This window comes from Odontesthes bonariensis, chromosome 8 (genome assembly GCF_027942865.1).
Source record: "Odontesthes bonariensis isolate fOdoBon6 chromosome 8, fOdoBon6.hap1, whole genome shotgun sequence".
In the NCBI taxonomy this organism is placed as follows: Eukaryota; Metazoa; Chordata; class Actinopteri; order Atheriniformes; family Atherinopsidae; genus Odontesthes; species Odontesthes bonariensis.
In genome coordinates this window covers 5,094,888-5,115,397 of record NC_134513.1, presented here as the reverse complement: position 1 = coordinate 5,115,397, position 20,510 = coordinate 5,094,888, and the positions used below count along the sequence as shown (strand labels likewise).

General features: G+C 43.6%; 1 protein-coding gene across 6 annotated transcripts in view; it reads left to right on the top strand.

Annotated features, from left to right (window-relative positions):
* The window catches only part of dock4b (dedicator of cytokinesis 4b), a 102,453-nt gene that overhangs the window by 35,423 nt on the left and 46,520 nt on the right, over positions 1-20,510 (top strand). For all 6 annotated transcript variants that reach the window (XM_075471398.1, XM_075471395.1, XM_075471396.1 and 3 more), the window contains exons 4-12: positions 228-283; positions 376-472; positions 895-1,043; positions 2,713-2,797; positions 7,677-7,828; positions 13,315-13,396; positions 13,516-13,576; positions 13,683-13,815; positions 14,541-14,629. In XM_075471398.1, the coding sequence (XP_075327513.1) occupies positions 228-283; positions 376-472; positions 895-1,043; positions 2,713-2,797; positions 7,677-7,828; positions 13,315-13,396; positions 13,516-13,576; positions 13,683-13,815; positions 14,541-14,629 (904 nt within the window). The remainder of the gene's footprint in view (positions 1-227; positions 284-375; positions 473-894; positions 1,044-2,712; positions 2,798-7,676; positions 7,829-13,314; positions 13,397-13,515; positions 13,577-13,682; positions 13,816-14,540; positions 14,630-20,510) is intronic.

Below are 20,510 nucleotides of genomic sequence, written 5' to 3'. Positions count from 1 at the left end.
AGTGCACACAAGCACACTTTTTTTAATATCTTAATTTGCCGACTGAATCCCATGGCTGCTGGCTTTTATCTTTGCCTGTTCCCCTTTTCTTCCAATCTGCCTCTTTTAACCCACAAAGTACCTTTAGCTCTGTATCGATTATTTGCATCATTTTCACACCGAAAAAACAGTAAAATGCTAACGACTCAGGAAGCGTTCTCATTAAGCTGTTTATCTTCCGTCCAAAGGGGATTTTCCCATCCAGCTTTATCCACGTGAAGAATGCCCATGTCAAGAACAAAGGGTGAGTGCTGTCACTTTGTTTTCTGTTTCCACTCCTGTGGTTTAGGCTTAAGTTATGTTTTAGTTCTCAAGCGTGTGTGCATGTGTTTGTAGGCAATTCGAGACGGTCATCCCCGTCGAAGACTCGGTCATCACGGAGATGACGTCGACGCTGAGAGAATGGGGCGCCATGTGGAAACAGCTTTACGTGGTGAGAAGCACACACTTTGCATTGATTTAAATTCCACTGCCTTTTATGTTCCTCACGCAGGGAGTTTATTTAGCGCCCGGTAATTGAAACACAGTCAAACCTCTTTTGCAGCCACTCAACTTGTTGTATTGGCTCTGTTTGTGGCCCATTAAGCCACCTGGGCTGCTGATTAAATGGAACTGATGAATAGCAGCAGATCGAAGACCGTACATTTTTAGCAAAAAGCAGCAGGACCCTGAAGCTAATTTGTGCCAATCCATTTGAAGCCCTTCTGTCTGCAGCCGCCTCTGGGTCACCCTCTTCCTTCCCCAATGTCTCTGTGATTCTCTAACACTTACCGTTCCCATATTGTGACAGTGTTGATGCATCTTTACATTTTCATCGTCCACTTTTTCCCCTCTCGTCATTTTCACCTCCTGCAGAAGAACGAGGGGGATTTGTTCCACCGGCTTTGGCACGTGATGAATGAAATCCTGGACCTGAGGAGGCAGGTGCTGGTGGGCCACCTCACTCATGACCGTATGAAGGACGTCAAGCAGCACATCACAGCCCGACTGGACTGGGGCAATGAGTGAGTAGAAGAAGTGCAGATGTTGGATATGTCTTACCAGGCGTTTGTTCTTAAGTACACTTGTTTTGTTTCTCCATATAAGCTGTTCCACTTTTTCCCCTCCGATACCGATATCTGAGGTTTAGGATCGGCCGATACCGATACAGAAAAACAATTATGGTAACAAACGGCCAGTTTCATCTGGAATGTTCTTCGATATCAGTACCGATATCCCCAGTTCCACTGACTGATAATTCATCACTTTTCTTCTACCTCTAACAACATATTGGGATTGATCGTCTCCCTGGTGATTAACCGCAAATATGAAACTTTACTTCAGACAATTCATCCAAAGAACTTCATTTCAGCATATTTTCCGTGCATCAGCTGTTGTGAACCAGCAGCTTTCTGAGGCTTTGCTTCTGGTGCAGTCATTACAAATCCAATATCACAAAATCTGAACTCCAGAAACAAGCTGCAGGGCTCGTGTTTCCATGTTGCCTGCTTTTTGCCAGTTTCCCCAGAGGCAACCGAACTCTCAAGGAAACAAGAATGGTCTACAAGGAACCCAGCAGTGTGGTGAAAGAAGAAGAATTAAGAACTAAGAATTAAATTCACTTGGTTGCTTGTGTTGGGAATCTCTGAGGGTGCAGTAACTTTCTCCAGAACAGCATATCTTCCATGGCTTTATACCTACGTGTATTTGCACCATCATGTTGCTCCAACATCATAAAGCAGGGACTTCACTGCCTGACCATTTCTCTATCAGAGCTTATATGAAAAGATAGTTTAAACACAGCTAATCTTTGCTGGATTATCAAAAAGTCTGTGTGAGGATTACGTGCATGAAACAGCCTTCGCGTGCAAAAGTGTCATCTAATGGAAAATGTGTCACTAAAGATAAAGTCATATAAGGCACATTACCTTGAATTTGAATGAAAATGACTTTCCTTCTTTAGGTAAAAAGGATGTCCGAGTTTATTTGACTGTTTTCAGACTCTGCTCACACATTTAAAACCAAGTTAATGGACGATAACGGACGGAACGTCTCCTGCAAAATATTTAGATTAGATTCAGCCTGATGTTCACTCTGAGGATTAACCAGCAGAGAGTTTTGAGTTATATTTTCCTGACAGGAAGTTGGAATATTCCGTCCAAGCATCAACCATCCGATGTCCCGTAAATGTCCCTGTTCTTTCTAACATGAACTCATCTTTAAAGCAAAGAAATGAAAAGGTCTCATCTCAGATTTCTGGCTCAGTTTCTTCCTTAAAGAACTTGGCAGCTCTCTAACTTCCCCCTGATTGCTTCTTCTCTGCCTTTTTCCTGCTACTTTCTCACCTTCTATCACTCCACGGCCGCTGGGGTGAAATGAAAAGATAAAAAACTTGTCACATTCTCACCCTACTTGCCCTTCACTCTCTTTCCAGTGAGGAGCTGGTTTGAGAATCACTTGCTTTGCTCTCTGTGACTCTTTCACTTGATGACACTTTCTAGTGGCTCATTTTCGGTGGAGCCCTGTGGTTGAAAGATGGAGAAGAAAATAAATGGATAGGAGTATCTGCTGGACAAAAGATGAAGAGGGCAGCAGTGCAGTTTGCTCTCTTTGTTGTCAGTGCTCAGTTCTGCCACAGACTCTCACTATTCTGTCATTTGTGGATCATTTGTCTCATGTGGTTCTGTGTTTCAGACAACTCGGCTTGGACCTGGTGCCCAGGCGAGAGTTTAGCATGGTGGACCCCGATGAGATCAGCGCCACAGAGCTGTACAGACTGGTGAGCTGCCTTGCGATTCTTTGCTCTGTTCTTAAACCAGCACCTCATTTACGGTGCAGGTAATGAGATGGGCTCATGCCTGAGTTTAGCAGGTTCCTGCTCCTCTGAAATGGCCCTTTTTAAGATGCTAAATGCTACGCTTGGCTGGGAATGCACTTCAGAGTAAACAGGTGCCTTCACAGGTGCCAGCCTTTCTATTTCAGGGTGTATATTTATATTAATTGATGCCAAAACCATGCTTATGAAAAATATGTATAAACCCACATTTTAAAGTGGATTCATGTAGAGCAGAGATTGCAGTGCTCTGCATATTTTAGCATATTTTGCGAATGATACAGCAATATAAAGGGATATTTCTTCCATTTACTGTGTCATTCTGATAAAAGTATTAAAATTGTAAGTCACACTGAAAGCTGCAGCTGGCTTCTGCTGCTCCGGGGAAGTTTTTATGCTCAGAGGAGGTGAAAAAATTGGTGTATTGATATAAAGCCTGTGTATAAACTCCTGTGTACAACACATTCTTCTTCACCCGGTTACACGCAGCAGGAAGATCCAGTGACTCCTTTTTCACTCGATTATGTGGAAAGCTGTCCGTCCTCGTCAACAGGCTTTGAAGGGTCTCTCAGGGTTGATCCTATGAAGTGGCAGACCACAGCATTCCCTGATAGCTGCTTTTTCCACAGTATAATCAGAAGCTGAGTGGAAAGTGATGAATGAATTGTAGGATTCTCAGGCTACTGTAGAGGAGCATTTCAGTGGCAAAGCTAAGTTCCCTCTTCATTTTTTGAGCTCTTTGACACGTGACAGCCGCAGTTGATTAAATTGAAATAGATTTCAGCTGTAACTGAGAACTTTAAGGACGTCCCCTCATTTGCTTTATGTTAGGATTGAGAGACAAAATTGACCTTGGGAGCATCGGTTGTCAAAATAAACGAGGTGTCTGATACTCAAAGTCTTTGTCTTCACATGCAGCATCACTGATGGACTGAAGTGACCCCCCCCCCCCCCTCCTTCCATCTGTTTCCATGTTTGTCTCCTTCCTTTCCCTACTGTTTCCGTCCTTCCCGCTTTCCCCATCTCCCCGCCGCTGTTACCCTGGCAACCACTTCTCTGCCCTGATAAAGAAGGGGGGCAGGGGTGGTGGGGGGGGATTATATCGCGCACACTCACATGCAGCGTCGGCTTTCCCTTCAGAGGGGTAATTGAGGCTCTTAATCCATGTGTTTCTGTTTTTGTTTGTCAAAACAAAAGCAGGCGAAGCAGGATGAAAGCCCACCTCGGTTAAATGGCGTACGAAATGAGAAAATGACGGCCGCTCTCCTGTAGCAGGGCAACGCGGGGAGACAGGCATTCCTCGCGGCTTTCCACTCACAACAACACGCGGTGACGCACTATGCAAATGAGCCTGGATGACATGAATATTATCCTGTGATATCTTTAGTTATGAGAGGAGCTTCTTTGTCTGTTTTGTCCTGCGCTGCTGCTGTGGTGTAATTAAATTGAGATGGGGATTACCTAGTGACTGTGTGTCTCTGTGTGCAGTGGATAATGGGAAAATGTGGCCTTGCTGCTGCATTGTGCCAGCAAATTATGTCATCTGTCAAGTCAGAAGACAGCGAATGATGCAGTGCACCTATGCTTTTCCACATCATTGGCACCTAATCCTGCATTTGTGCTTTAAGCTGTTTAAATAACAGACATGTTTCTTATGTTTGCTTTAACCCTCCTGTTGTCTTGTGGGTCAAAAGTGAGCCACTACCATGTTTAGCTGTAGAAAAAATACCTTAAACTATCTTTTTCCAAACTTGAAATTTTATGACTTTTCCTAAAGGGACCCCATCATTAGAAAAAGTTTTGTTTATGTTTCCATGTGGGCTGTACACCACTAGGGTACAAAGATTGTCTTATGGGTCATTTTTGACTCGTGAATTATAAAAACATTTAAACACCAGAAGTAATTACTTCACATTTATATAATAGCAATAATAAACCTTTATTATACATAAAATACATGATAAAAAATGTATTGAATTGAGTTGAATAGATAAATAACAGGTGGTTTCATCATACAAAATAGATTTTGGATATAAAATTCAATTAAGTTGCTTTATTTTGGGGCTTTGGTAGGGCGGGTCATTTTTGATCCATAGGACAAAGGGGAGTAAACAGAAAGTTAAGACCGCACAAGGGTTAAGGAAACTCCAAGATGATTTTTTGGTAACAAGAGTTTAATGTATTTGTGGCTTTTAGGTGCTTAGATTAATATGCTTTGACCTCTTAAAGAAGACAGTTTAGGTTTACCTTTATCAAATCCTTAATTGGTTCCTCAGTCGCATGCCAAGCCTGCTCAGATGGGGCAGGATTTTGCATCATCAGAACAGGTGAACTTTAAACTTCCTGTTGTTTTTTTCCCTGGGAGACTGAGCTCAGTCCGGATCTCGAGCAGAGTTCAGATCCCTCTGCGATTAATTCATTAACTGTGGTGGATCGCACGACTGTGATGGATGAGCCAGGCCCTGGCCCTGATCATGTGGTTGTGAAATTTCCTCTTCGGCTTCGCTGAAGAGATACACTCGTGTTCCCAAATGCTCACATGCATCTTCCGCCTTCTGCAGAATCTCCATCTCCCACAAGCTTAAAAGTGGGGATGAAAGTAGGCTTAAATGGTAATGTAGAAGTGAGCGATGGAAGAATATGAAAAGACGAGAAAGCCTCTCTTTGGCCCAAGCTTGACCCATCTCTCCTATTATAAGCGTGTGGTGCAACAGTCGGTCTACTCGGTGCACCACACGGTGTTTAGAAAAAAAAAATCTCAATAAACAAGAGGACAGACACGTTCCCTGAGTGTTCAGCAAGCCTCGGGCTCCTCTGGTTGTCTGTAGCATCACGTGCTGCCAGTAGGGATGCCAAGCCTTCATTCGATCCTTTGTGTCTAGTCATGCTGAAGCTGCCATATAACCACACACTGTTCCCGGCGGGCAGCTTAACCGACAGGCTGAAAATAACTTCATCATAAAATCCCACAGCATAAATTAGGCCTGCCCCAGACCTAGTCATTTTACGTCAAAACCAGGAGCTCAGCCCTGTTTTGTGTGGAGTCACTGATCTGTTAGAGACGCTGCGCCTTGTTGTTGGATCATTCCAACAATGCTCGGGTTATTTCGGGGTTCTGAGTCAGACAGAGAAATCACGACAAAACAAAAACAAAACACATCATTTTGACAGCTATTGTCGCTTTAAAATGACTGGTGGTGGCATTTTGGGGCATTCTTAAGTCCAATGTGCATGTCAGTGGTTATTTCATTTTTGTATTTATAGTACATCAATGGGTTTTCTAAAGCATGTAATTTCTGCTTTGTTGATTTCTGACCAATGAACTGTAATGTTATGTTGCCTTTGATTGTTCATTAAAGCAAAATTGTCTATTGTTTAACAGAGCATTCTTAAGTGGGTTCGAGCACAACATCAGTGCCTTTATCGCCTGCTTCCAGACTTTTCCAGATCATTTTTACTTCAATTTAAAATGCATTATTTAACTGCTAGTTTGAATCTAAATGTTTTGGCCACTAAAAGTGGAATTAGAAAATCCAAGATTGATATTTTATAAAGGCGCAATTGGGTTAGATTCCCTGTTTGAAATTCCCCAGAATTGGAGTTTAAAATCGAGGAATACTCGTAGCTCTGGCTCGACCCATATTGAACGTTTGTACCCCTCACATTAAGAGCGAATCATCATTTATATTTATAATTTAATATTTATATGTAATATATAATACTCACAAGAGTTCCTGATTATTTATTTTTAGACTAAATCCATCCTCCTCTCTTAATGCTGCAAACAAGTGCAACAAACTGCCAGTGGAGTTTCCTGTTGTTAGCTGACAGGAGCGGCTCCCGCTGTGGTCTCCTGCTGCTGTTACGTGCCTCTGTTATTGATCATTTTATTTACATATGCACAAAAGCTGTTAAATAAAGACAATGCCTTCTCGAAATTATTTTTACCCTCATCGCTTTGGCGCCCCTATGCGCCGCAGATAGTACAAACCCACTTTTTGTGCCACTGTGCGGGCATAACCTATCGTTCACGCGTGGCTTCTTTCAGGCTCAACAGACAGATCACAGATAAACTCAGCTGTCAGATATATTCAGAACCCTTTTTAACCTTTGCAAAAAAGTCATGAAAATTGATGTGTATTTCAGCGTGAGAGCGTGTGAAACCGATCAAATGCTCGAGAGTTGGCATCCCTGTCAAATATATTCACGTTTCAATGCAGAATTCGTCCTCTCATTCAACTTTCACCTTCATCCCCAGCCTTTTCCCCCACCCCCCCACCCCCCACCCCCCTGTAATGTGTTTTACCATGGCAGCTAATACCAGGCAAAATTTGGCAATGGCTTTCCCGACCATCTGGCGCTGTTTGTGTGTGTGTTTTGCATTTTTGGATATTCACAGCCGTAGATTAGATTGTCCCTCTCACGCTGTAAACAGAGCCGTAACGTACATGTTGATCTGGTTGGTATTTACAATGCAATGCAATGCTCTGTGAGGCCTCAATGACCTTTTTCATTTACGCTGACCTCATATAGCTTCGTCAGTGGATGACCACACTGATATGTGACCGTTATAATCTGCTTGAGTTCCTGTTCCTCAGCTTATGCAGCCAAAAAAAAATCTTTATCGAAGAAAAATGGTTAACAAGCTTGTTGCCTCTATCGCAAGTGAGATAATATGTTAAATGTGTTTCTCCGAGTAAAGAGGCAATAATACACACTTATGCATACTTCAAACGCAGCTGTATTTGTTTGATCATGTCACATAAAGATTTATCAACAAAGAGTCGCAGTTAAAAACGTGTTATTGCTGCTATCTGTGCTGCAGATGGAGCATCGGCATCGTAAGAAGGAGACGACCGCACCTGCGAGCACCCATCACTTGTTCGTGCACGTGAAAAGTCTGATGAGTGCCAACCTGGGGGAGGAGCTGGAAGTCTTCTTTCACATCTACGATGGACGGGAGAACCGGCCACTCAGGTAGAAACCTCAGAGGAAGCAACCTCCTCCTGATTTAACAAGTTCTCTCACGAAATCTGCATATTTTTTTAATTTTTAGGGCATGATTTCATGACCGTGGGCACGTTTTCAGACCAAACAACAGTATTTTAAGATTACAGGTGTATCCTGTTTGCTATTATTAAGTAAAATATGTGTTTTGTATGTTTGCATTTGCATGCCATATCCTTTGGGTGTAATTCTGCTGTAATCACTTCCATTCTGATGTCGGCTCGACTTCTATTCATGACGATGCATTAAGCAAAGCAGGATGTTAAAGTGTGCTTTAAGTGTGGGCAACGTCGCGCTGTTTCCTCATAAAAAACTGCGTCCCACCCACTGCGTCTGCACATGCATCCTGAACGTCCGCTCACACACCAGCAAACACCACATCCTTCTGACGGGGGTGTCACCCAAGCACGAGACTGTGTTTAAGCTCCCTGGTTTCATAGTTCAAAGCGGGAGATCCGCAGCAGGATCTCCCGCATTATTCTGCTGTGCAGTAGCACAGCAGAATAATGCACGTGTCATTGATGGAACCTGTTGTTTTATTGATTTGTACAGCTTACTGTAACTCCAATTCTGTTTCCGTGGTAACCAAATTGATTATTCATCGACATTACTGGCGTGTTGGCTGGGAAGTGGATATGATTCTCATGACTGTTGTGTAAAATTCAGTGCTGTCCAAAAGTCTTGGGCCGACCCTGATGACCACCTTATTTAAGGAGTCTTCAGGAATAGTTCTCCAGGCTTCTTGAAGGACATCCCAAAGCTCTTCTTTGGATGTGGGCTGCCTTTTGTTCCGTTCTCTGCCAACATGATCCCACACTGCTTCAGTAATGTTGAGGTCCGGGCTCTGGGGAGGATTCATCCCTCCATCAGACCTGCTGCCACTGATTTTCAGCCCACTTCTTGTGTCCTTTGGCACAGCTCAGCCTTTTCTCCCCGTTTCCCTTCCTTAAGAACGGCTTCCTGACAGCCACCCTTCCATGGAGACCATTTCTGATGAGGCTTGGGCCAACAGCAGATGGATCAGCTGAAGGTCAAGATGCATCTCTCAGCTCCTGTGTCAGGTCTTTGCTGGATTTATTTTCCCAGTTTTCACTTTCAGATGCTTTTCATCTGCTGTAGATAGTTTTTTGGGTGAAAATTGCCATTTTTTTTCACTTATGGTGGCATCGTGACATGCGGCTAAAAAAGTGCTGAAAGATTCCATTTAAAATTGGTTACAGCTACAACACGAGCTCAACTCTTGACTTTGTGCCTTTTCGTGCTTGAATAACTCCTTGGTCAGTGTTAAGCAGCTTATACTTGACACATTTCTCTGAAAATGTTCAGGTACAAGGGCTGGACTAAAAATAAGTGTCCAAAGAAAAACTTCTGCAAGCCTGGAGAACCATTGCTCAAGAGCACTTTAAAAGATTATAAGGCTTCTTGGAAGCAAAATGGAGTGAAATGAGGGACAACTCAAGACTCTTGCACAGTACCACAACGCTCAAAAAACCAATTTGTCATTGTGTGATATAAAGCTGCAGTATTTAAATAAGTAATTTATCTTTCTCTTTCTCCACCTTGTCATTACGTGTTTCCTTTTTTTCTTAATCTGCCCATGTCTTCAGTTCTCTCTCCATCTCCGCGCTACTTTGAAACACTGAGCATCTTAGCCAGGAACGGGTAATTGCACTTCTTATTCAGTTATGCAACTGCAGTGGAACAGCATGCTTGCTGCCACGGCTCTAGTTCTGCTGAAATACGTGACACTGAACAACAGCTTGAGAAACATTCAGCAAGCATTTTGATCCAAAAAGAAAAAAACAGATAAAGCTCTATTTTCTTTCTTATTGTGCCTAAATGAGCTGATACTAGTTTTTTTTCTGTCATTTTTTGGGAGTAAAGGCAGTCAAAAGGCTCTAAGAACTGTGCTTTAATGATTCGATTTTGTGTGTGTGTGTATGTGTTTGCATCAGTTGTCTTTGTGGAAAATCTCGCAGTGGCAGCTCGCCAATGTTGTCTCTCACTGTCTGGTCACATGCATAAACATGGAGACACACACATTTACACGATCTGCCTGGCAGAAAGCCACGTCGCTGCTGCACTCTGTGCTGCTGGTTCTGGTGGATGTGTGTGTGTGTGTGTGTGTGAGACCAGATGGGGGTCTGACCCGTCGCCTCAGTACCATGCCAACACGAGCAGCCTCTGTGCACCATGGCAGCTTCTTTGTGTTCAGTACAGAGTCCTTGTCAGGCTCTTCTGCAGGACACACAGCCACACACACGGTGTCTTACTGTGGACATGGACACAACCATTTCCACGCTGAAAGGCCGCCACAGTGAACTGATTGTGCTTCTGTTTATTTATAATCATTCCATGTGGGCTTCAGGTAGGATTTAAGGCTGATTCATACTCGGCGCAAACGCGCAACTGTTCTGGCTCGAGAACCATTAATGACGTCATTGAAAGCGCCAGCCCCTTCACAGTCCCTTCAGCTCATAAGCGCAGTTTGCGCCGAGTATGCGTCACATTTGTAGTTCTCTCCAGACCAGGGAGCGTCACTGTTGAGGAAACAAGCTGAAAAGCATATGAAGAAAGCATACACAATGCCACCTGTGGTGTCACGTCAGCAGAGGCTGGCACATCTGATGAGGAATGAATTTACTCTGGGTGTAGAACTGTGTATCTCAGAGCTAAGCGGCTGCGGCAAAAACAGAAGAGAAGGTGGAATGTTCGTCCTTTGCAACAAGACGAACTTTGTCAAACGTTGTCCCAGTGTAACTTCATAGACGTGTCGTACAGATGTTTGTAGAGGCGCATCCTCTCGGTCACCGCGGTCTCTGCAGTGTTCATTTTTTCTTTTTCATGGTCAGCTGTTTCCGGTTGAGCGCGCGCGAAGTCAGAAAAAAAGTTGTGTGCGCGCCCTTGCGCCGCGCGAGGATTTTCTAGCTTGCGAAGGGGGGCGTGGCGGAATTTTGGGACACGTGACCGTTTGCGCCATTTGCGACCAGCTAGTATGAGCGAGGTTGCGCCGAGTATGAATCAGCCTTTAGTGTTGGTTAGGGTGGCAGGCAGCATCCGTGGCAGTTCATTTATCCGACATTCAACATGTCACTTCCTCATCGGGGAGCTTATGGTTCCTAATGCAATCATCGATATCAGGAGTGTGAATAGCGAGCTCCGTGGGGGCCCAGAGGGGAGGGAAATTCGGCCATTCATGTTATGTTAATACGAGCGGTGATGGAGGCTGATAAGGTCCCGCGTGGGGACGTGGGTCCCCTTGGCCGTGGTGATCAACACGCTGCAGCTGTGCGGCTGGGGAGGGAGCTTTAAAGCAGCAGAGGCTGGTGCGCCTGTGCATGCAGGAGTTGCTGTTAATTAGCAGTTGGGGTTTCAACAATGGAGCACTAATTAGGGTTTGAGGAAGGCGTGTGCAAAGTCTCGTGTCTGATGCAGAGGAATCTGTCTAAATACGGTTGGATAAATGGCGTGGAAAGTTAGCGGGAGCCGCTAATGAGGAACAACAGCCTTTAAATCAAGCCGGTTCATTCCTCTGCAGTTGATGAAAGGAAACCTTCACTGGAGGAATACACGTATGAAAAGTCATAAGAATTTGTTTAATTAATGATTAAGAACCTAATTAATTCAGACATGGGCACCCACTGCCCTACATATACAAAACACTGAATTACGCTGCACTTAGCAGCCTCTTATTTACATCAACTAACAGCTATTGAGCCTGTATTTGGGTTTTTTTTTACAGCTCAGACCATTAAAAAACATCCTAATCTTTTATAGATGCGTGCAGCGTTCAACAGCGTTATACTGGATCTGTTAAAGTGCGTTCTGCTCCTGTGAAATGGGCCGAATGTAGCTCACACAGCTAGTAGCGCTTGGAACTTGGCTCATTGTTGCATTACAGGGTTTTCTGTCTGCCTATCTGTCGACTGTGAAAGTCACCTAACTGGATTAGCCCTCGGCTCGCCAGCCAGGACGAGAAGGGCCCAGCAGGACGCCTCTGCCGCCTCGCTCCGAACATGCGATGCACGGAGAGAGGACGGAGTACAAAGAGAGTGGGAAGGCGATACGGATTTGTCCTTTCTGTTTTTCTGCTCATTTGACTTTCTGTGAAAGGGAGTGGAGGGCAAACCGTTGATTTGACTTTATTGAGCTACTCTGCACCAGTGTGTCCACCGTAAGAAAGACATTTAAATTCAAAGTATTCCGACCACATTTTACGACTCTCACAGTTGAGCTTTGGTTCATCCTGCTTCTGTTATCTGTCCATGAGATGCTTCTGCCATTGAAATGAAATTCATCAGATGTAATTCGGAAAGGTGAGCAGCTGTCGGTGTGAGAGCTGAGCCGTAGGCATGGATCTGGAGAAGAACACAGAGAAACATCTGCAGCATTGAAAGTGTCACCTTGATATTTCCCTTCCTACAGTCAAACATGGTGATGGCAGCATCATGCTGTGGGGATTTTCTTCGTTTTAGATATCCAACTTATCTGAGCTTGAACATTTCTACCGAGAAAAATGAGAGTTACCTCCAAATTTAATCCAGACTAAACATGGAGAAGCAGCATTTAGCTGTTATGCTGCAAACAAGTGGAACAAACTGCCAGTGGAGATTAAACTTTCACCAAATGGAAACATTTTTAAATCCAGGTTAAAAACATTTCTTTTCTCATGTGTCTATGCATGAAATCTGCACGCTATCTTTGAACTTATCTGGACTGTTGCTTGTTTTTAAATTCATTTAAATTATTTTATTTGTTTCTCTCTAAATTCTTTTATGTATTTTTAATGCTTCTTACACTCCCTGCTGCAATGCTTTTATTTTAGGTAAAGCACTTTGAATTGTTTTGTACATGAATGTGCTATTTGAAATGAAATGAAAAGGTACAGCAAGCCTCTAGGATCATTCCTAAAGTTTGGCCAAGACAGAACAGCTCATGAGTGACTGAATTTCTCTTTTTCATGTTCACCAACAAAGCAGTTGCGCACACACACACACACACACACACACACAGTTGCTCTTTGCTTGCATTTTACTTTATATATCAGAAACCGAGCACAGTATTTACCAGCACTTTGTCATTTTTATCCTCAATCCATTTCTGTCACAGCTAAAGTTTTACGACCAGCAGCTTTACGGTTGAACCCATCACTGTTTCCAAGTCACCCGAATGGAGCTGTTTTCAGATGTTCCAGCTCTGCCCGTCTTACCCCTGCCTTATATTCTGTTTTAAGATTTCAGACCGCTTCGAAAGTGTGCAGTCTGAACTCTGAAGTGATTCCTCCAACGGCCACTGACAGCCCTTGACACCTCTGACATTGCTTCCAGTCTCGGACTCCTCTGTCCCTGTTAGCAGTGACTCGGGACGCAGTTGTTTACTTTGGTCTGACACCGAGCCGTCGCTCCCGACCTCATTCATCTCTGTATGTGCTCCCTCTCCCTCTCTTCTCTCTACAGTGAAAGGTTCTTTGTCAGGCTGAATAAGAGCGGATTGCCCAAGTCGCCGGAGAAGACAGAAAGACAATGCACGCTCTTTGTAGTGAGTACTGAACATGACTTTGCATTTAAATAGACTGACAACTAACCATTTGAAGCTGTAAACTGAAAGCTGCATCAGTGCATTTGTGCTGAAGTAATTTCTGCCGTATTGTGCCTCAGGATTTGGGAAGCAGTGATCTACGGAAAGACGTCTACATTGTGGTGCACATCATAAGAATAGGTGGGGGTTGAGATTTTTCTTGCTGATTCTCTTGAGCATCACATGTTTTTTTTTACTCTTTAACGATAGCACTGTTCTTACTGGGAGTACTTGTGTGTGTGTGCAGGGAGGATGGGAGCAGGAGAGAAGAAGAATCTGTGCAGCGTGCAGTACAAGCGGCCGTTTGGCTGTGCTGTTGTCAGCATTGCTGATCTCCTCACTGCTGACTCCAAGGATGACCACCTGCTCAAGGTTTATGCGTAAGTCCCTGTAAAGAATCATCATTCCACAGCTGAATCCTTCTTTAAAATACCGAAGCGATGCTATCCTGCCCTCAAATGTGAGTTTAAACAACACCATCACATCTAAAACTGTGAAAGTAACACGATTAGGTTGTTTTTTTTACATTAAGATGAGCCGCTGCTGAGTGTTTGGTGAAATAAGCAACACCTTTAGTTTTTCTGTGAGCTCAGTTTTTAATACATCCCGGCCGGAATTTCTCAACAAAGTGCTTCAGAGGCTCGGCGCCTTATTGACTTCAGCAGATGCAGTGACATTTTCTGAGCTCCAATTTAGTCCACTCTGATGATCCCCTGATGGTTAGAAAAGGCTTTTGTTGAGTAGGAGCGGGACTTTGTACCCTCTGGACAAATGAAACTCACAAATAAAGGTAGCCACATTATTTTTTTACATACATAAAGGACAAGAAAAATGGTTTCAATTGGATTAGTGCCTAAATAAAGCCTACATTTTTAAGCTTACATGTCATCTGGGAAACATCCTGAATATGCTTCAGCAGTCGATAAATGCTAATTCTTGTTTTTAATGAGGTTCAGTCCATCATGCGCATTACATTTGAATAAGAAAGCACGCTGGGAGATGGAGAGTTCAGCGGTTTTGGTTTAAATGTCTGCAGATGCAGCATTAACCTCGACCGTCCTTCTTCATCTGTTTAGCCGCAATCTTCTTTTTCTTTCTGCCTCAGGTGCAACACAGAGAGCGAATGGCACCAAATCCACGAGAACATCATCAAAAAGGCCAACTCCAGGTACAACTTGTCTGGATCCAACACTGGTAAGAGCCACTTCTTCTTGTTTTTGACACTGAGCGTGTTCCCATCGTGCATTTGGTCTCATTCATTTTTAATTGGATCGTTGGTTCCCCTTTTTTTCGCTTTGTTTTACGCAGTTGTTATCAGGGAACAACTTTCAAAGCAGTCATAAAAAGCAGTCTGAAGAAATCTCGGGTACATTTCTTTCACAACTCCTATGCGCCGCTGACAAACTCAGCAGCTCAGTTCCACACCAGCGTCTGCCCATGTGACGGTCCGTTTCCGGTCAGTACGCTTTCTGCAGCGTTGAAGTTCCTCTTTAGGGGAAGAGGTCGCTTCTCTCATGTTTACGGCTGCAGGAAACGTGCTGTTGCATATGCATTTAGAAGGCTTGTATAAATAGCTGCCTTCACATCATGCTGAACAGCCGTATCAGCAGTTTCCCCTGGCAACAGGTTGGTGGAAGATCAGAACATTCAGTTCCTCAGACGTCAAAGAAAAATCCAGTGTTCACGCCGCACTCAGATCCATGTTTCTCTGCACTAAAGAACGAGATATGAATGATTAAATGTGTTTCAGCTTTCAAAACTGAAGAACCTTGACAGTTAGGGTACTTCCTGAGACCTGTAAGCAGGAAGTTTGACCAGCAGAAGTCATCCAAGTCATGTTGAAGTAATATTTCTGCATGATTCATCATCCATGAGAAAAAGAAGAGCTTGTGGGATTGAAAAATTAGATTGCAAACATGAAACGGGGGATAGGAGGCCGTCTAAAGAGTGGAAACACAGTTAGAGGAGTAAGCAGAAGTCACAGAGTCGACTTCTTGCACAAGTGTCCCCAGGAAAACAGACAAACCAGTGCTTCAGACGAAGCAGAGAGATTTTAATCAGAAATGTGTGAAATGTTTCTGTTACAAAGGCAGTTAGACGGCAGATTGTAACCCATAATCCAAGGGGGAAAACATAGCTTGCCCATCACAGAATCAAGAATCAAGAATCTTTATTGTCACTATGCAGGCATAATGAAATTTAGTTCAGGAGCTCTTGGCTTTGGATACACAAAAGATATAAAAAGATATCTAAATAATATACAAGAGAATAAAAATAGTAAAAAGTTAAAGTAAAAAGTAAGAAGTTACAGTGCAATCCGGTTGTTGTATGACTGTATTGGACATATTGCACCATAAGTGAGTCAAATAAGTAAAATAAAAGTGCAGTGCAGTGTGAGTCTGTCTTCAGAGGTTTATAATAATCAGTCTATGGGTGGGGGTGTAGGGGTGGATGTGTGGGGGTATGGGGTGATGGATTTTACAGCTCTGGGGAAGAAGCTGTGTCTCAGTCTGTTGGTGTGAATGTGAAAAAGAAACGACCTAGATGAGGTCCAGTGTGTTTTAAACTGACCAGGACGGCGACAGTTAATGGAGTCTCTATCGTGACGCACTTAAGTAGGAGAGTGATTGAGTTGCTGCTGTGTTTAGGACGTGACATTTACAGATGGCACCGCCGATCCTATTAATATATCAAAATACTGTCTCCCAGATGACTGCCACTCTGCTGAAGCACACGGCACAAAATCATGCGAAAAGTAAAAACGTTTAGTCTGATTTAATGAGAAGAGCTGAGCAACACAACCCCTCCTGCAAAGAAAAGCGTGTCCTCTTTACTTTACAAGGTTTTACTCATCAGGACAAAATGGAAAAGAAGGGAAGGAAAGCTCAGATGTCCTGATGCATAACATCTTAGAACTGAAACAGGGTGTCGTTTTGATGACACAGCTGTCTAAAACTTTTATTCTTAATATATTAAATGCATAGTGTTAGTTTTTAGTTCTACACTCAGAAGTAACACAATGAAGCCTTTCTGAATACTTGGAGGCACTTTTTACTGGCTTTACATTTAAAAAACATCGGCCTCTGTCCTGTTGTATGATTTAGATGCAGCTGAGTGAACTTACACTGCAGCGGGCACAGTTTGAGAAGTGAGAGGTCATTCATTTATCAGTGTTGACTGTTGTGCATCAGTGTGCCTCAAGGGCTGAAATGCACAAACAACTGTGGACAACCAGAAGCAGTTTGGAATATGTTGGAATTAAAGCTCGTTTGTTGCAGAAATGTTGCTGCAAACTTGCCGCACGCCTTGGTTTTCTGAGCAGAAACACTCTAAAGACAGCGAGAGTGTCGAGAATCTCTGAGAATGATCCACTGAGATGGCTCCTCCTTCCACCTGGCCTCAGAGGACCAATAATTACTCGAGGAGAAGTCATGCGTGTCTGGGATTTTAAATTATCGAGAACAAGCACGAGCATGGAGCGATGCTGTGATTAAGCCGTACAACACGAAGCCATTAGACGCAGTCTGCATTATCTGAGCTGCGCCTTCCACGCCACGTGGGTTCATAACACCCCGTATAATGGGTGGAGAGGCAGAGAGCTTTGCATTTTCAGATAAGCACGACAAAAGCACGAATTAATCCCAGATAAAGCTGAAGAATTGTCAGAAAAATAGGTTTATTAGGCAACCCCTTTCTCATTTTCTCCCTTATCTCACATTGAACTCCAGCTAAATCTTAATGGGGATGGAAACCAGCTTTATTTGCTCCTGACTGTCCATATCACCGTGGATAGCACACAGCCAGACTCGTGGGATCAGATTTATGGGAGATAACGCACAAAGACAATGCGCTGTGTTGTTGAACTTCCGAAACGTTTGGCAGATGCCGGCGCAGATACTGTCTGTGCTTCTTAGCCGTGTTTGATGCCCGCTGGCTAACAGTGACGCTCTCATCTTTTAAGATTTTGCAGTCAAAAGCAATTATCCACACTCATTGTTTAAAAAAAACGACATCACTGGCAGAAGATGTTTTTTGAAAATGTGTCCGTCATGTAAGCGCTTCTGGCAGGCTTTTTGTGCGGTGGCAAAGTGGACACTCTCACATAATAAACACACGATAAGTGAATTATTGTAAGAGGTTTACTCGCCTCTCCGGCTGCAGTTTGCAGTTTATCACAAACAGTTAGATGTTCGCTATTGAGTAGCTGTCAGCTGAAGACATTGATCTGATTTTCTCCGGTGCTTTCCCTTTCAAAGTCCATAAGAGGGGAGCTGCGGATCTTCGGTCACTCTATGCTGGGTGGAATCCTTCCACTGCGTTTGGTTCAAATTTACATCTTACGCCACTTCATTGAATTTGACTTTTATCTCATAAAATCAAAGAAAAAATACTTTTTTCCCCCACAAAGCAGAGGTATTTCTCTCAGTTTTTACCATAATGGGCTCTGGATATTAAGTTTCAATCACACATATGAATCAGTTACACATTTATCAGCTTCAACGGTTTCATTTTGCAGGGATTGTGCTCTTTAATGTCCTTATAATTACAAGTGTCTCCTTTACTCGCATCCCTGCTGTTGCACTAAAAGCTCTGGAGACATCATCACCGCAGCCTGATATCGATTCCTTATATACACGATGGAGACATACATTCAATACATTGGGCTGTAGCATTTTTTGAAGAGAAGCAGTTTAATTTCTTAGATATCCATGTCTTTATTTTTACATCTGGAGGAGCCGCGCTCAACATCACTGGCGGCGTATTTTTAGCGGCTACGTGCTCATCTCAAAAGGCAGTTCTTCCCAAAAGTCAATTATTCTGCTGGAGAGAAGCATTACAGAGTGGATGACACTTAAGTTAAACTGCAACAAAAGTGTTTACCAGCTGTGAGAGCAAAGCTTGTGTTTGTGTGTGTGTCTCATCGTGGCAAAATGGGCACCGTGTGACACCTGCTGTAACAGGAACTGCCACAACAATGGTGCTGAGTGCTTCGGTAGGTGTGGAATTATTTCAACTCAGCTTTCACTCTAGCTGTTAATCGAAATGTGTACAACTTACAGTAAAAGGCTTCGATTCAAGCTCTTTAACAGGTAGATGCATCTTTTTGTTACTGGCACAGATGTTGCATCTGGTGGCGAAGCTTCTCTTGCGTGTACGGAGTACATTTAATTGGTCCCGGAGTAGCTCGGATGCTCTGAGCGTGCTCCACATCGAGCTTTGACCCAGAAGAAACAGGAGAAGAAGAAGCTGGTACTCGGAGTGGAACAAAAGCAGAGGACAGTGTGCAGACGTTAAAGGAAGTTAAAGCCATGGAAAGTGCTCGGAGCTCTAAAGATGTCTGCTTTGTTGTCATTGAAACGGTTTTATTTGTCCAACTGGAAAACAAGCCCACAGAGTCTTAGTAGGAGAACTTGTTACCCCAGTGCCTGCATGATCCCCCCACAGAGTGGTCTGCAGTTCTTCATTACCACACAGACCCGTGTCTGCTTTGTAGTTTGTCCTACTTTGTAGTTTGTCCCTGTGAAACACCCACGTAGGCGTTACGGAGCTCTATGCGGCATTTAGGGGCCACAGTTTATGACACTTAGCGTGTGCCTGAAGTATCTGAAGCCGTCTCACTGTGCGGTTCTTCTAACTGACTCGACTGTGAGCCAGAAGTTCCAGAAATAATTAGCAGGGGAGAGACGAATACTCTGCCCTAAATATACAAACACACAGGCTGCGTTTTGTTACGAAGCGAGTGTAGAGAGGTCTTTCATACCCGTGTACTGCTGCTTTTTGGGCTCAATTGACTTTAACAGCCAAAAGAAAGTGTTGATGGGTTGACATGGTAACTCTGTTTACATGTGAGCGATTTCATAAGAATCGTGCTTGTGGATGAGCCAGCTCAGGTAATCCAGCTCCCGCCTCCAGATGCAGGCGTAGGCTGCGACAGCTCACTCTGTTTTGTTGTTGAGTTTATTCTTTTTTAAGTTGGTGAAGAGGCAGTTTGGGTGGGCTGAGTTTTTTATTCTCTTTATCAACCTTAGCTACGTCCACAAAGCAGAATAGTAAATGAAACTGGTTGTGTAATTAATGCCAAAGGCTTCTCCCACATTCAGGGTCTCACTTCGACTTAAAGCAACTGTGGAACGCCCCCATTCTGTGCTTAGTTGTTGCCACAAAAAAAAAAAACGGTGCACCAAGATGCACCAAGGATCCGAGGAGAGACCAGAGGATGAGATGCACATCTACCAGGAAACCGATCCGTCATCAAAAGCATCTGTTCCCACGATCATGCAGAATTTTAATGTAATCTAATTTCAATGCGAAAACAACCTCAAGAGGCCACTTGAGGAGCTTTTTGTGTCAGCTGTGCAGCTCCTGCCTTTTAGCTCCATGTTGCTCTGAAGAATCTACTCCTCATCATTATCGACACGTCCCCAGTAGCCATAAAAGCCACTCAGATGGCTTTCATGCAACAGATTGATTGACAGACAAAACATTTAGTTAGATTGAACTCTTTTTACCTCAGCTTCTCTACTTCGGACCGCTCTGTGTGTCTTCTTCTGCAGATTGCTGGTCTGCAAGCGAGTCACGTCTCCTTGTTGACTCTCAGTGACTGAAACCTCTCACAGCTAATGAAACATTTCACTCCTGCCTCTCAACTTCTCCCAAAAACAGAAGCGCAGCAGTAATCATCATCGACAGTTATAAGACATGTAGCTGTTTATATAACCGCCCCGTCTCACCGTTAACACGGACAGGCACACACTCACACACTCAGAGACATCAAGGAGATGCGTTTTGAGCTCTTATTACGAGCCGGTGCTTTAATTTAGCTCCGCTGACATTTGAAGTTATTGCATAAGGATATCCATTCGAGACGGCTGCCTTGATGTAGGTTTTCCTCCCAATAAAAAGAGCTGGTGATGACTCACAGGCTGCTTGCATTCCTTTATTTTTTCACCCATGTATGTGTCAGCTTCCTTTCCATACAGTAAATGCTCTTTTTTGGCAAATATAACTTCAACTGTCTGGTTTTTCCAGCCCGAGCAGCTGGAATGAAACCTGAAACTACGTGATTGTTTATCAA